Raw genomic sequence first — 15,173 nt, forward strand, 5'->3', positions numbered from 1 at the left:
GACTGTGCTAACCACTGTGCAACCGTGCCGCCCCAATTTGATCCAATCAACCATAAAAACTTGAAGGACATTATACAACAACTGAAATCCTCCTCCTTCTGCCTTGATATTCGGCCAACAGGCTTTTTCAAAAATGTTTCTAATTGCATGGCCTCATATCTTCTTCAAATTGTCAAAACATCTCTTCTCTCAGGTCTCTTTCCACAGGCCCTGAAAACTGCAGTCATGAAGCCACTCTTGAAAAAGAAAAATCTAGACACTTCACTACTACTACTACTACTACTTCCGGCTGCTCCTGTTAGGGGTCGCCACAGCAGATCATCAGTTTTCATTTCTTCCTGTCCTCTGCATCTTCCTCCGTCACACCAGCCACCTACATGTCCTTCCTCACAATATCTATAAACCACTAGACACTTCACTAATGAAAAATTATAGGCCCATATCAAACCTCATGTTCCCAAGTAAAATCACTGAAAAAGCAGTTTTCTATCAGCTTAACAACTTTTTGACAAAAAACAACAGTTTTGATGTCTTCCAGTCAGGATTTTAACCACACCACAGCACTGAAACTGCTCTTGTTAAGGTTTTTAATGGCATCTGCTTAAACTCAGACAGTGGCAGAACCTCAGTCCTGGTATTATTGGATCTCAGTGTTGCATTTGACACAGTCGACTACATTACATTACTAGATCAATTGGAAAACTGGGTGGGACTTTCTGGCAAAGCACTAAACTGGTTTGAATCCTACTTAAAAGGCAGGGACTACTTTGTGTCTATAGGTAATTACAAATCTGAGTGTACAAAAATGACCTATGGAGTTCCTCAAGGCTCCATTCTGGGGCTGCTTTTGTTTAACATCTCCCACTAGTTCAGATTATGGGGGAAAAAACCCCAAAATGTTACCATAATAACAAATCAATGATTAGATGCCTCAGAATTGTCTTCAATTTAACAAAGATAAAACTGAAGTAACTGTCTTAGGAGCCAAGGAGGAACGATTAAAACTTAGCGCTCAACTACAATCAATAATGTTAAAAACCATGAACCAAGCCAGAAATCTTGGTGTAGTCATGGACTCAGACCTGAATTTAGATAGACATATTAAAACAATTATAAAGTCAGCCTACTATCACCAGAAGAACATGTCAAGAATTAAAGAATTTGTCTCAGCAGGATTTGGAAAAACTTGTCCAAGCATTTATCATCAGTCGACTTGACTACTGTAACTGTTTTTACACTGTCTCTTTAAAAAATCGATCAAACAGCTGCAGCTGATTCAGAATGCTGCTACTCGAGTCCTTACTAAGACCAAAAAAGTGGATTGCATCACTCCAGTTCTGAGGTCATTGCACTGACTTCCTCTCTGTCAAAGAATTGATTTTAAACTCTGCTCTTGGTTTATAAAGCACTGAATGGTTTAGGGCCAAAATACATTTCTGATCTTCTGCTACACTATGAACCATCCAGACCACTCAGATTGTCTGGTAATGGTCTGCTTTCTGCCCCCAAAGTCAAAACTAAACATGGAGAGGCAGCTTTCAGTTTTTATGTATCACATATCTGGAACAAACTTCCGGAAAATTGTAGGTCTGCTGCAACTCTCAGTTCTTTTAAATCAAGGCTGAATGCCTTTCTGTTTGCTGTTGCATTTTATTAAATAAAACTTGAAGCTTATGATTTTCATCTTACACTGCACTGTAACTTTTACTCTCTTTTTGTTTTTAAATGTCTTTTTATTGCCTTATGTTTCTTTTCTTAACGCCTTTTATGTTTTATGTAGTGCCTTGCCTTGCCTGGAACGGACATCAACCTCAAAGTGCTGAAGGGCCAGGAGTAAAGCTAGCGCTTCCTTCTCAATTGTACTGTAGTTGTAATCGTTGGCGTTTATCAAACTTCTTGGAGAAGATGCAGACTGGGTGGCCAACCCCTTGGGCATCTTCTTGCAGCAACACCGCCTCCGCCCCACTTCCACTTGCATCAACCTCCAGTTTAAAGGGATGGGAAAAGTCAGGGGAGGCAAGAACAGGCACACTACAAAGGAGAGCCTTGGCAGACTCAAAATCCTCTTGACATCAGGAAGACCACACAAAAGTCTTAGAGGGATTGTATAGGGTTGTCAGGGGAGCAACTATATCCACAATTTTTTTGCAAAAATCACAGTAGTACCCACACATTCCCAAAAACCTGTGATGTTCCCATCTGGTGTGGGGCACTGGAAAATCTACAATTGCCTGCACTTTTGCAGTGACGGCGCACACCTGACCCTGTCCTACTTGCTTGCCCAAATATGTCACCACTGCTTTTCCAAACTCACTCTTTGCCAGATTTAGTGTTAGGGAAGCATCACACAAATGGCTGAAAATCACACAAATGGCTGAAAATCTCTACTAAGGTTGCCACATGCTCAGACCAAGCGGAGGAGCAGGCCACAACATCATCTAAATATGTCTTGCAGTTTAGTGTGCAACAGCTATGTTATATGGTTTGAAGAAAGGGGCACTGATGAAAAGACAGGAGGCAGAGCTGGAGGTGGCAGAATTGAAGATGCTAAGATTTTCACTGGGAGTGACAAAGGACAGGATTAGGAACGAGTATATTAGAGGGACAGCTCAGGTTGGATGGTTTGGAGACAAATCAAGAGAGGCAAGATTGAGATGGATTGGACATGTGCGGAGGAGAGATACTGGGTATATTGGGAGAAGGATGATGAATATGGAGCTGCCAGGGAAGAGGAAAAGAGGAAGGCCAAAGAGGAGGTTTATGGATGTGGTGAGGGAGGACATGCAGGTGGCTGGTGTGACAGAGAAAGATGCAGAGGGCAGGAAGAGATGGAAACGGATGATCCGCTGTGGCGACCACTAATGGGAGCAGCTGAAAGTAGTAGTATTTTAGTTTGCAACACCAGTAAGGACCTTGGACAAATTCCCTGGAATGTGGCGGGGGTGTTCCTAAGGCCAAAAGGCATCACCTTATACTGCAAAAAAATGATCTTGTGTCACAAACGCATACATCTCTGAGGCACAAGGAGTCAGGAGCACCTGCCAATAACCCTTAAGCAGGCAGAGTTTTTGACGTATTTTGCAGAACTTACACAATCAACACAATACTTAATCCAAGACAGTGGAAAGAAGTCTGGTTCAGTGATAATGTCAAGCTTTCTGTAATCATCATTAAGTCAGGGTTTTGATCCAATTTTGGAGCTAACAGTGACATATTAGAATACAATGAAATGACATATTAGAATACAATGAAATTCTTGTGCTCTGGCTCTCTGCCTTAAAACAAGGGACACAAGGACAAAGGACACAAGGGCACGCCACCCCCCCCAAAAAAAGAACACTACAAACCTACAAAGACTATGTACACAATTAATTTATACATTATATACACAATATACTATACACAATAACACAACAATGTGCATATGGGTGCATCAGCTGTTCAGCAACCTGACTGCCTGTGGGAAAAAAACTATTACTGAGACTGGTGGTGTGTCATTTGATGCTTGGGTAAAATCTTTTGGATAGAAGTAGCAAGAAAAGAACACGGGTGGAGTGGCTGGTGTCCTTAATGATGTTTCGGGTTTTTCTTTTGTAGCGAGTGGTGTAAATATTATGAAGCTGTGGTAGTTCCATGCCAGTGATTTTTGCTGCTGTCTTTACAGTTCTGTGAAGCAGTCTGCAACCTTGAGCAAAGCCGTCCTGAAGGAGATACTCAGCTTCCTGCTGCATTACAGCTCATTTTGTAGGATTCACTCGGTAAGCATGCTGTTTAATGGACCTATGCTCACCAACGTCAACGTCGTGACAGAGGACATTTAGTTTAGAAAATCAAGAACACTTTGTCATTTCACTTCATGCACTTGCGTACATGAAATGAAATGAAATGCCATTTCCCCAAGCCCACAGCAGTGCAACACAAAGAAAAAAATACATCCAAAAATTACAAGAACACACATACCCAAACTAACACATATATCCAAACTAAACAAAAAACACTGTCCAAGGGAATGAACGCCAGCCAGGATGACTGCTGGAACCACCGTTCTGCGTGGGCTAGCAGTTAGCTTAGCCTGACAGGTTTCAAATTTGGTGCAAAACACCAGCTGCCTTGTTCACCCATAGCCTTGGCATAAGACCCTGGGCATGGCCCGGTTGGTTCAGTCTGCAGGGAGACTTTGGCTAAGTACTGGGTTCAAATTAAGGGGCTCATGGCTGTCCAAGTACAAAAGAGATTAAATGTAATCTATGCGGTCTGGTTGGCCCTTGCCACCCCACTTCACCCCCACCTCGCTCCAGTCACCACAGCCAACATAGAAACAAACCCTATATGTTCTTTTGACTTCCTCTTTAGTTTCTTTCTTTCTTTCTTTCTTTCTTTCTTTCTTTCTTTCATTCTACATTTATCTATTGATCTATCTTCTTGTTTATTTGTTAATCTTCCCAGTGCAGGGCCATAATACAGTGAAAATGAAAATAGTCAGCCATCTTACAAAATGTTTGGACATCCCTTCAGTTTAAGTGTATGTAAGCTCATGTTACTTTTTGCAATGCTTTTATTAGCTGTAGGTCCCTGACATATTGAAGTGCTGCAGTGTAAGGTGACCAAAGAGCATTTTACTCAGTCAGCACAATAAACTGAACCTGATGCTATGTCACAAGCAGCAATTATCTAAACAAAAAAACTTTTGTTTGAATTTCATAAATTCAATCCAGCATAGTAACACTGGGGGAAAAAAACAGAAAAAAACAGGTAGATTTTTTTTGTCTCAGAAGCAAGAGGACATTGTGGTTTCGGGTTGCCATAAGAAATGCTGACCTGTTTGCAAGTGTGAGCTGTAGTGGTCAAAGGGCACTATTTTGTAATTTTGACTGACTGGTTAGAGTTCTGGTCTTGGTGCACTAGAGGTTAAATCAATGGGGATTATACTATTTATTCTGAGTGCTAGTGATGATATAATATTCTAGCTGTTTGCAGTGTGTTTGTTTGTGAGAGAGAAAGACAGAGGGACTGTGTGCTTACTGCTGGTGTGCATATTTTCTTGTCATCATGTATGTTTAAGTGTCTGTGTATTTGTTCATGAACATGTTCATATTTTCATGTTGGTTTGTGTTTGCGTGTGTGTGGGGGGGTGGGGGTGGGGGTGGGAGGTGCCTGTAGAACAGAATAAGGACAGTTATGTATTTGTGTGGAATGAACATTGGCTTTCTCTGTACCTTCTCCAGCGCACCAGCCAGGATGAGAACAGCGTGCTTCATTGTTCTTCCTCTGCTCACTGTCTTGACAGCCACAGCACTGGGAACACCTGGTAAGAAAATATTCAGTTGAAATTAAATTTTTTGTAAACTAGTTGCTGTGACTGATGGACTCTTATCAGCCCAAAGAACTTCTTGTCAGTCCAGGTAGTTTTTAGAATAATGATAATAATAAAATTAATAATCATTACACTTATACAGCGCTTTTCTAGAGAAGTCTGACTACCAAACAAACTGCAAGTCAAACTAAAAAAGTTCTAGTCAAAGCACAAAATTTGTCACCCTTCACCGGGTTGACTAAGCTAATGGGAAGCCTTGCTCTATGATAATGAAAACAGGTAAATAAATTGTAGAGGGGTAATGGTGACACAATTTGTGACTCATGTGACTCGACATTTTTTCAACTCACGAGAGAATTTAACTTTTACTACTGATATTGAAAAGTTGAATTGATCCAGACTTAAATGCTTTGCTTTGAGATCCTCACACTTTTTTTTCCTCATATACAAAAATGTTAGATCAAAACTGAATAAGATTGACATATGTTGTGTACTACCATATATGAGCACCACAGTAGTAGGTTCATGTTTAGTAAAGAGAGGAGCTTGATGAGGGTAAAACTCCTTACATGAGCATGACCCTCTAAATTCAGCCTCCATCTTTCTACAAACCTATTTGTTGTTGTCCTTATGGTTCTTTCTGTGACACTATTATGGGCTTATACCAAGTTTGCTCTCGCATTTCCAGCACGGACCAATGAACCTGTGGTGTCCCTGAAAAATGGCAGAGTCCGAGGAGAATACGTGGCAGTGAAGGGCACTGAGAGGAGGGTAGCACAGTATCTGGGCATCCCCTTTGCCCGGCCCCCTGTGGGGGCCCTTCGCCTGGCACCCCCACAGGCTGGAGAGCCCTGGGAGGGGGAGAGAGATGCCACACACCAGCCTCCTATGTGCGACATTATAATAACTGTGTCACAGGGCAGGGTTGTAAACTGATGTAGCTGTCGCGAACCTTTCTTTCTACTTTTGAATCACCTCAGTTTTTTCTGCATCTTGGCTCCTTTGCTTGCTCTCTCTCTCTCTCTCTCTCTCTCTCTCTCTCTCTCTCTCTCTCTCTCTCTCTCTCTCTCTCTCTCTCTCTCTCTCTCACTCCCTCTCTCACTAACTCTCTCTCGTCTCATTCTGTGTCCGCCAGGTGTATCCAGGATCCATTCACTGCTGTGCAGGTATCTCAGATCATGTCTATTGAATACCCCCCACCAGAGGTTTCAGAGGACTGTTTGTATTTGAATGTATACACTCCAGCCGAGGCAACAACGGGAACTAAACTGCCTGTGAGTAAGGGGACGGTTTTCTTCCACTCACACAGTAATTACACTTGACTGACTGGCTTGCTTTTTTGCTCAATTTGCTAAGCAGCAAAGAACTGAGAATTGGAGCAGCTGTTTTTTTTTTGGTTTTTTTTCCACTGTTTTCTCTTATGCTCCCAACTGCTTAAATAATTATGCCAGTGTTGCCAGTTCCTGGCAGTCTTTTAATATTCCCAGTTTCAATAAAAGTTGCATATCGGGAGGTCAACCTTGAACAGAGGCCTCTTTTGTTCTGTTGTTGGGAAGGTAATGGTGTGGATCCATGGAGGGGGCTTGTCCATGGGAGCGGCCTCACAGTACGATGGTGCCCCATTGGCTGCTTATGAAAACATGGTTGTGGTTGTAATCCAATATCGCCTTGGAATCCTGGGATTCCTAAGGTATGGATGTGTGCGCCTATCAAAGCTTTAGTCAGAGTTCTTCAACATCTAAGAAACTCTGTGAGATATCTTTAAAATCCCATCAATGAGCTTGATCACATTTACAAAATAGCTAGAGATGTAGAAATGTAAACCTCTCCCTCCCCCTCCCTCTCTCTCTCTCTCTTTCTCTCTCTCTCTCTCTCTCTCTCTCTCTCTCTCTCTCTCTCTCTCTCTCTCTCTCTCTCACACACACACATACACATACACACTCGATAGATAGATAGATAGATAGATAGATAGATAGATAGATAGATAGATAGATAGATAGATAGATAGATAGATAGATAGATAGATAGATAGGTAGGAAATATGTATTATTTTGAGATTCTTACTCCAAAACACAAATGGAGGAATCCCGACGTCATAAGCTAAACTTTTTTTGCCTTTTTAAAAAAAAAAATCTGAAACAAGCACTGGGGATGAGCATGCTCGTGGTAACTGGGGTTTCATGGACCAGTTAGCAGCTTTGAAATGGATTCAGGATAATATTGAAACCTTCAGAGGAGACCCACAGTCAGTCACCATCGCTGGAGAATCTGCAGGAGGCATCAGTGCATCCATGCTGGTACGGGAAATAAATCACTGAATATGAGATAATCATAAAAATGAACTATTTAGTAAAAAGAAATCTCTGCCAACCCAGGGGCTCCCAGCCAGCCTGCTGTGATACAGGAGTTCATTGCACTTTGCTCAGCTATGTCTAAAGCACAGAGGTGGTGAATGGTAAACAAAATAATTGCATTAACTTCTATTTACCCTAGCTTGGTTCTATCAACTACGCATATTCTCCAAGTTTATGCTCCTGGGTGGCATCCAGTATATTTTCCAATATGCCACTTCAACTTAAGTGACGATTACATTGTATACACCTTATTGTTATTTTTCCAAATACTGTAGTTTATTCTAGTTAGTTTTTGTCTCTTGTGATCCGAAATAGGCAAGATCCTCTGCGTTAAGCCACAGATATGTGTGATGTAATACCAAGTTTACTGTCAATCTTGTCCTGATTGCAAAATGTTATGTTGTATTTATTGTAATTCCATGTTCATATGCTTTATATGAGATTGAATTATTTCCTGAAAATATGATCCCTATCAATATTTCTGTGTCCAACAGACACTCAGTCCACAGGCCGGAGGATTGTTTCATAGGGCAATTTTTCAAAGTGGAGTAGCAACACTTGGTACCTATTCCACAAAGGAACCTTTCATCCAAGCAAAGGTAATATATACCTGTTGAGGAAGAATGCACAGATAAAAATACTCTTATATAGCTCATATAAGGTCACTACACTATATTGAGCATATAATTGTACTTCTGATTATTTATATTCATTCAAAGGAAAATAATCAGGCTATATTTTACAAGGGGGCTTTTGCTGAAAAGCAATTCTATCACTTTTTTTTCTACTTTTTCTTAAGTGATATATTTGTGTACTCAACCTCTTCCACACACCCAGGTTGTCGCTAATCTGACCGGTTGTGAGCGCAGCACCACAGAGGAGTTAGTCAGATGTATGAAAGGAATAAGCGAAGAGGACTTAATCAATGCAACCAAACAGGTAAAAAGCCCTCTTGAGTTATATAGATCTTATAGAAGGATGCGATTTTTCATCCTTCTATAAGATCTATAAGTGTTTTGTAATATATTGCTGCTTAACAACCCATTGTAATACATTTCACTGAGGTGAAGTGCAACCATTCCTCATGCAGAGCAGTGATTTGAGAGCTTCTGACTGCTTTCTGCGTGTGTTAGGGATTTCCACCTTTATCAAAGATGCATGCAGAACACAGCATGAACAGCACCCTGATTGATAAAACTGGGCAAGTGTATTGATCTTATTTCGTTCAAAAAAAAATTCTTGTACGTACGTCCTCTGGAAGCAACACATTTATACCAAAGGACTTATATCAAAATTCCAGTAAAAGTATGGTTATTCCAGTTTTGGCCACATGGTGCCAGACTGTGAACATACTCACAGAAGATGAACTCCAGTGTTTGGTGAACGTTTTCCTTCCCTGATCAATGGGCCATATATATATATATATATATATATATATATATATATATATATATATATATATATATATATATATATATATATATATATATATATATATATTTCGTGGCATAGATTCTACAAGGTACTGGAAACATTCCTCAGAGAGTTTGGTCCATATTGACATGATAGCATTACGCAGTTGCTGCAGATTTGTCGGCTGCACATCCATGATGCGAATCTCCCAGTCCACCACATCCCAAAGGTGCTCTATTGGATTGAGATCTGGTGACTGTGGAGGCCATTTGAGTACAGTGAACTCATTGTCATGTTCAAGAAACCAGTATGAGATGATTCGAGCTTTATGACATGGCGCGTTATCCTGCTGGAAGTAGCCATCAGAAGATGGGAACACTGTGGTCATAAAGGGATGGACATGGTCAGCAACAATACTCAGGTAGGCTGTGGCGTTGACACGATGCTCAATTGGTACTAAGGGGCCCAAAGTGTGCCAAGAAAATATCCCCCACACCAGTACACCACCACCGCCAGCCTGAACCGTTGATACAAGGCAGGATGGATCCATGCTTTCATGTTGTTGACGCCAAATTCTGACCCTACCATCCGAATGTCGCAGCAGAAATCGATATTCATCAGACCAGGCAACGTTTTTCCAATCTTCTCTTGTCCAATTTTGGTGAGCCTGTGCGAATTGTAGCCTCAGTTTCCTGTTCTTAGCTGACAGGAGTGGCACCCGGTGTGGTCTTCTGCTGCTGTAGCCCATCTGCCTCAAGGTTCGACGTGTTGTGCGTTCAGAGATGCTCTTCTGCATACCTCGGTTGTAATGAGTGGTTATTTGACTTACTGTTGCCTTTCTATCAGCTCGAACCAGTCTGGCCATTCTCCTCTGACCTCTGGCATCAACAAGGCACTTTCGCCCACAGAACTGCGGCTCACTGGATATTTTCTCTTTTTCGGACCATTCTCCGTAAACCCTAGAGATGGTTGTGCGTGAAAATCCCAGTAGATCAGCAGTTTCTGAAATACTCAGACCAGCCCGTCTGGCACCAACAACCATGCCACGTTCAAAGTCACTTAAATCACCTTTCTTCCCCATTCTGATGCTCGGTTTGAACTGCAGCAGATCGTCTTGACCATGTCTACATGCCTAAATGCATTGAGTTGCTGCCATGTGATTGGCTGATTAGAAATTTGCGTTAACGAGCAGTTGGACAGGTGTGCCTAATAAAGTGGCCGGTGAGTGTATATATGTATGTGTGTGTGTGTGTGTGTGTGTGTGTGTGTGTGTATGTATGTGTGTGTGTGTGTATGTATGTATATGTGTATATATGTGTGTGTGTGTATATATATATATATACACACACACACACACACAGATGTACTTAACAATGACCACTGTTCAGATGAAGGTGTACCTAGGAGCAGTGGTGGATGGTATATTCCTGACTGATGATGCTGAGGAACTTCTCAAAAGGAAGGAAGTGCTAAAGGTTCCTATCATGATGGGAATAACCAATCATGAATTTGGATGGATCCTGCCTCAGGTGAGAGAGTTATAATCCTCCTTTCTTGCAAATACTCAAACCAAAATGTGACTCCTCATCTCCTCAGTATCTGCTAAGTGTAAATGTAATGGACTGACTCCAGGGGAGTCAGGCCTATGGAGCGGCCTGGCTGAGGAGCTCGGGCTGAAAAAAAAATCTGTCTTCCTTTACATCATTCATTTTATCTAGTTTTATTCCTTCTGTTTCATTGGTGTGTTGTTACTTTCTCTTCTTCTTGTCTCCCCTTTTCAATTTCCTTTTGATCCTTTTTGTAATTAGGCAGAAATCTATATTACTGATTATATATCTGTTTTACCTAATAAACACTGTAAGCAGTGGTTTTGAAAGTGGTAGACAAATAAAGTTGATGTATAATTCTGATATGGATGATGTACGTTTGTGATTAATTGTAACTAATGTCATTTCTCTCTCTTGATAATAGACCTTTGCCCCTCCTGGTTGGCAGGACGGTATGGACAGGGAGTCGGTGCTGGCTGTGATGAAGCTTTTCAACCCCAGTGGGGTGAGCTGCCAGTCTTTTCTTCTATAATGATGATAATGACGAGCAGGCGGAAGGGACTGTGGAGGAGTGATTCACACACAGACAATAAACCTAACAACAACAACAAAAAATATTGAATCATTGGAAAGGGTAAAATGGTAGTTAGAGTTATTTGGTCACATGGTGGGTGAGGCAGTGACATGAGTAAGAAAGATGACATCTGGTGTCCGGGTAGCATAGCGGCCTATTCCATTGCCTACCAACACGGGCATCGCCGGTTCGAATCCCCATGTTACCTCCGGCTTGGTCGGGCATCCCTACAGACACAATTGGCGGGTGGGAAGCCAGGTGTGGGTATGTGTCCTGGTTGCGGCTCCTAGTGCCTCCTCTGGTCGGTCGGGGTGCCTGTTCAGGGAGGAGGGGGAACTGGGGGGAATAGCATGATCGTCCCACGTGCAATGTCCCCCTGGTGAAACTCCTCACTGTCAGGTGAAAAGAAATGGCTGGCGACTCCACATGTATCGGAGGAAGAATGTGGTAGTCTGCAGCCCTCCCCAGATCGGCAGAGGGAGTGGAGCAGCGACCAGGACGGCTCAGAGAGTGGGGTGATTGACCAGGTACAATTGTGGAGAAAACGGGAGGGGGGGGGGGACAAGAAAGAAAGATGACATCCTCAAAGATTGCCACAAAACATCTCAGAAAAAACCAGACCGAACAGTTTGCCTGTCTGCCAAGCACCTGTAAAATTGCTGCAAATTCTTTACACAAGGTAAAGTGTGTGATTCTCCTTTAAATCTCCATATTCCAGGTCTCTTTTGCAAACGACCTCATTGCAGATGAGTACTTGAAAGATGCCAAGACGCCTGAGGATATCAGAGATGGCTTCACTGAAATCTTGGGGGACTTGCTAATGACTCTGCCAGTCATCAAAGTGGCTGGCTACCACAGAGGTCCGCTCCCTGGGGTCACGAGTGAAATTATAGAATGCCAAACATTGTCCTTTAGAATGAAGTTAATGGAAACTAGTGAACACCCATGTTCATTTTCAAGATTTTTTTTTTTTTACATTCATACACTGGCCATTTTATAGTTATCACTTGCAGCATAAAATTGACAAGTAAATTGGCATGAATGAAAGAAGCCAATCTATGTTTTGTTTTTCTGTTTAAGGTGAGTTTTCATTATTGTAAACACAAAGACTAGAGTACATCCTTTCATGTGGGAGAAGCGCAAAATTGGATCATTCATACATTATAAATGGTTAACTTAATTCCCCCAAGTGACCCTTGACCTCAGCTATATTTGAGATTGCTTCCTTTGTCTCTTGTTTTTGTTTTAGATGCTGGTGTTCCAGTATATTTATATGAGTTTGTACACCGCCCTGGGGTGCACAAGCTGACCAGACCCAGCTTTGTAAAAGCAGATCATGCCGATGACGTTGGGTTCATGTTTGGTGGATGCTTCTGGGGTGGACAAATTAAAATTATAGGTAGAGTCTGCCACTTGGGATTTGCAGTAATTATCTCTTCAGCATAATGCACTGTTGTAATGATGGGACTTCCCGGTTATTACTATTCCTCTTCGCATTGTTGTATGCAAACCAAAAAAGGCAAGCAGAAATGGTGTTTGGGTGCAGTCTTTCTGTCATCTCCATCTAAAAATCATTATAATTTTATTGTGATTTCCTTGGTCTATTTCATACATCTTGTTTTAGTGAAGCCCTCAAGCTTTTCATAATTTTCGTAATTTTGAAATGCCCCATCTAGTTTAGGATTGGAAATGTATTGTAGATACATGATCTATGTTCAAATTTAGCTGTTACTCATGAATTATCCTAACAGCAACTCATATGGTGCAACATCGTGGGGAATTCCCCGATGTTTCACTTGATGCAAGCATTTTCGTTTCATGTATGTATATGTATGTATATATGTATGTATGTATATTCATTTATTAGAGTAGATTTTAGTTGTAGTTAAGTTTATCAGTTATAGCTGATTTTAAAATGGGAAATTCTGAAATAATGTTTCAGTGCTGTAGTTTCTAATGAGTTCCCCCTCTTTAGGCACCATCACTAAAGAGGAAGAGAAGTTATGTAAGACCATGATGGCATACTGGGGCAATTTTGTTCACAATGGGTGAGTACAGTTGGAACTGACAAACGGTAACAATGCTATCCCATTTCAATCCATCTCACTAAATGTTAGGCATGGGTGGCAGGTTGGCAAATTGGTATCTGTACACACACACACACACACACACACACACACACACACACACACACACACACACACATTGTAGCCTGGTATACTTCACAGTCACTGTCATTTTCACATTCTGATTGTAATTTTTTCTCAGCTCTCCAAATGGTGCTGGGTTGGTGCAGTGGCCCCAGTATAATGACCAGAACCAGGAATACTTGCAGCTGGGCCTGGAGCAGACTGTTGGACAGAAACTAAAAAAGGAGAGGGTACATTTTGCTACCATCACTCTCCCTCAGAAGTTGGAAAGTTTAGTGGCAGCAGCCAAAGCAGAAAACTGATTCTTATGGTTGCAGTGTTAAGTCACCATGGGTTTGACTGTTTGTTGGTGTTTGGGTTGACTGGTGTAGGCTAGGGTACTCCTGGTCCCCTAGCACCATGAGCGTAGATATCGATCTACCTACACCCTGGTTCTTGGTCCCGGAATTATTTCCGAACAACTCTTTTTTGTAACATAGCTTTAATAAATGGCATTTTTCTAATTGCAAAAAATGTCACTTATTATTGTTTCCCTGCATGTTGTTATAGCTTACATCTATCTATAGATAGATAGATAGATAGATAGATAGATAGATAGATAGATAGATAGATAGATAGATAGATAGATAGATAGATAGCTATCTTAATATTCCACTCCTCATTTGTTGAGCACTTTTATCTACACCATTGATGGTTTCCGGAAAAAAATGCTACACACCATAAAGTGCCTTTGAGACTTCACAATTTCCCTCCCCCAAAAAGCTGAGATTTTCCATTTAACTTCATATTCATTATATCAAATAGACATTAGGCTGTTAGAAATACATTTTGGTCAAGCTCCAGCACTTTTTATAAATTAACTGCAAGCAGACATTGTACAAGCAAACCACAAAATATGTCCACCCTGTCATGGACAAATTCAAAGTAGAGTAAATATATTTTCATTGCATAGTGATTTTAAAATGTACATTTTCACAAAGATATTTAGTCTCTTTCTCAACAATATATTTTAGTTAATGGGAAAAGTCTTTTGATAATAATGAAATTACTGCAAAATATTTGTTTCCCTATAAAATCTGTGTTAGTTGCACTTTCTTTTCTAAATAAAATCTTAACGACAAAGATATCTGGTCAGACTTTCAAACAATATTGTTTGGCTCTCATTTGTTTATAAAGAAATTACACAAAAGGTTTTGCTATTTTGTGTAAATAATTTGTTTATTTTCATAAAACATGAATATGACAGGGTAGACAACATGACAGGGTGGACAAAGGCTTTAAAGGGTGAACCAGAAGAGAACACATCATTTGTTAAACAACAGGAAACCCTTAAGCATTATAAAGAATTATTCCAGGAAACAATTTACTGTCAGTTTACTGAACAAATGTGAATATTTATATATATATATATATATATATATATATATATATATATATATATATATATATATATATATAACAGGTACTATTTAATGAAGATGCCAGTTGGGGACCTGTGAGGCGTCTGTTTCTCAAACTAGAGACTCTAATGTACTTATCTTCTTGCTCAGTTGTGCAACGCGGCCTCCCACTTCTTTTTCTACTCTGGTTAGAGCCTGTTTGTGCTGTCCTCTGAAGGGAGTAGTACACACCGGTGTAGGAAATCTTCAATTTCTTAGCAATTTCTCGCATGGAATAGCCTTCATTTCTAAGAACAAGAATAGACTGTCGAGTTTCAGATGAAAGTTCTCTTTTTCTGGCCATTTTGAGCGTTTAATTGACCCCACAAATGTGATGCTCCAGTAACTCAATCTGCTCAAAGAAGTGCCCATCCAACCAATT

The 15,173-nt window shown here is 40.8% G+C and overlaps 1 protein-coding gene across 1 annotated transcript; it reads left to right on the forward strand.

Annotated features, from left to right (window-relative positions):
- Window positions 1-5,225: 5,225 nt before the first annotated feature.
- LOC130128871 (carboxylesterase 5A-like) lies at window positions 5,226-13,857 on the forward strand. The gene is made up of 13 exons (XM_056298635.1): window positions 5,226-5,308; window positions 6,003-6,204; window positions 6,450-6,588; window positions 6,871-7,004; window positions 7,458-7,611; window positions 8,163-8,267; window positions 8,506-8,607; window positions 10,470-10,610; window positions 11,053-11,133; window positions 11,921-12,062; window positions 12,452-12,601; window positions 13,178-13,250; window positions 13,471-13,857. The coding sequence occupies exons 1-13, from the start codon at window positions 5,239-5,241 to the stop codon at window positions 13,652-13,654; spliced, it is 1,677 nt and encodes a 558-aa protein (XP_056154610.1). The 5' UTR covers window positions 5,226-5,238; the 3' UTR covers window positions 13,655-13,857.
- Window positions 13,858-15,173: the final 1,316 nt, after the last annotated feature.

Source organism: Lampris incognitus, chromosome 18 (genome assembly GCF_029633865.1).
Source record: "Lampris incognitus isolate fLamInc1 chromosome 18, fLamInc1.hap2, whole genome shotgun sequence".
NCBI classification, from domain to species: Eukaryota; Metazoa; Chordata; class Actinopteri; order Lampriformes; family Lampridae; genus Lampris; species Lampris incognitus.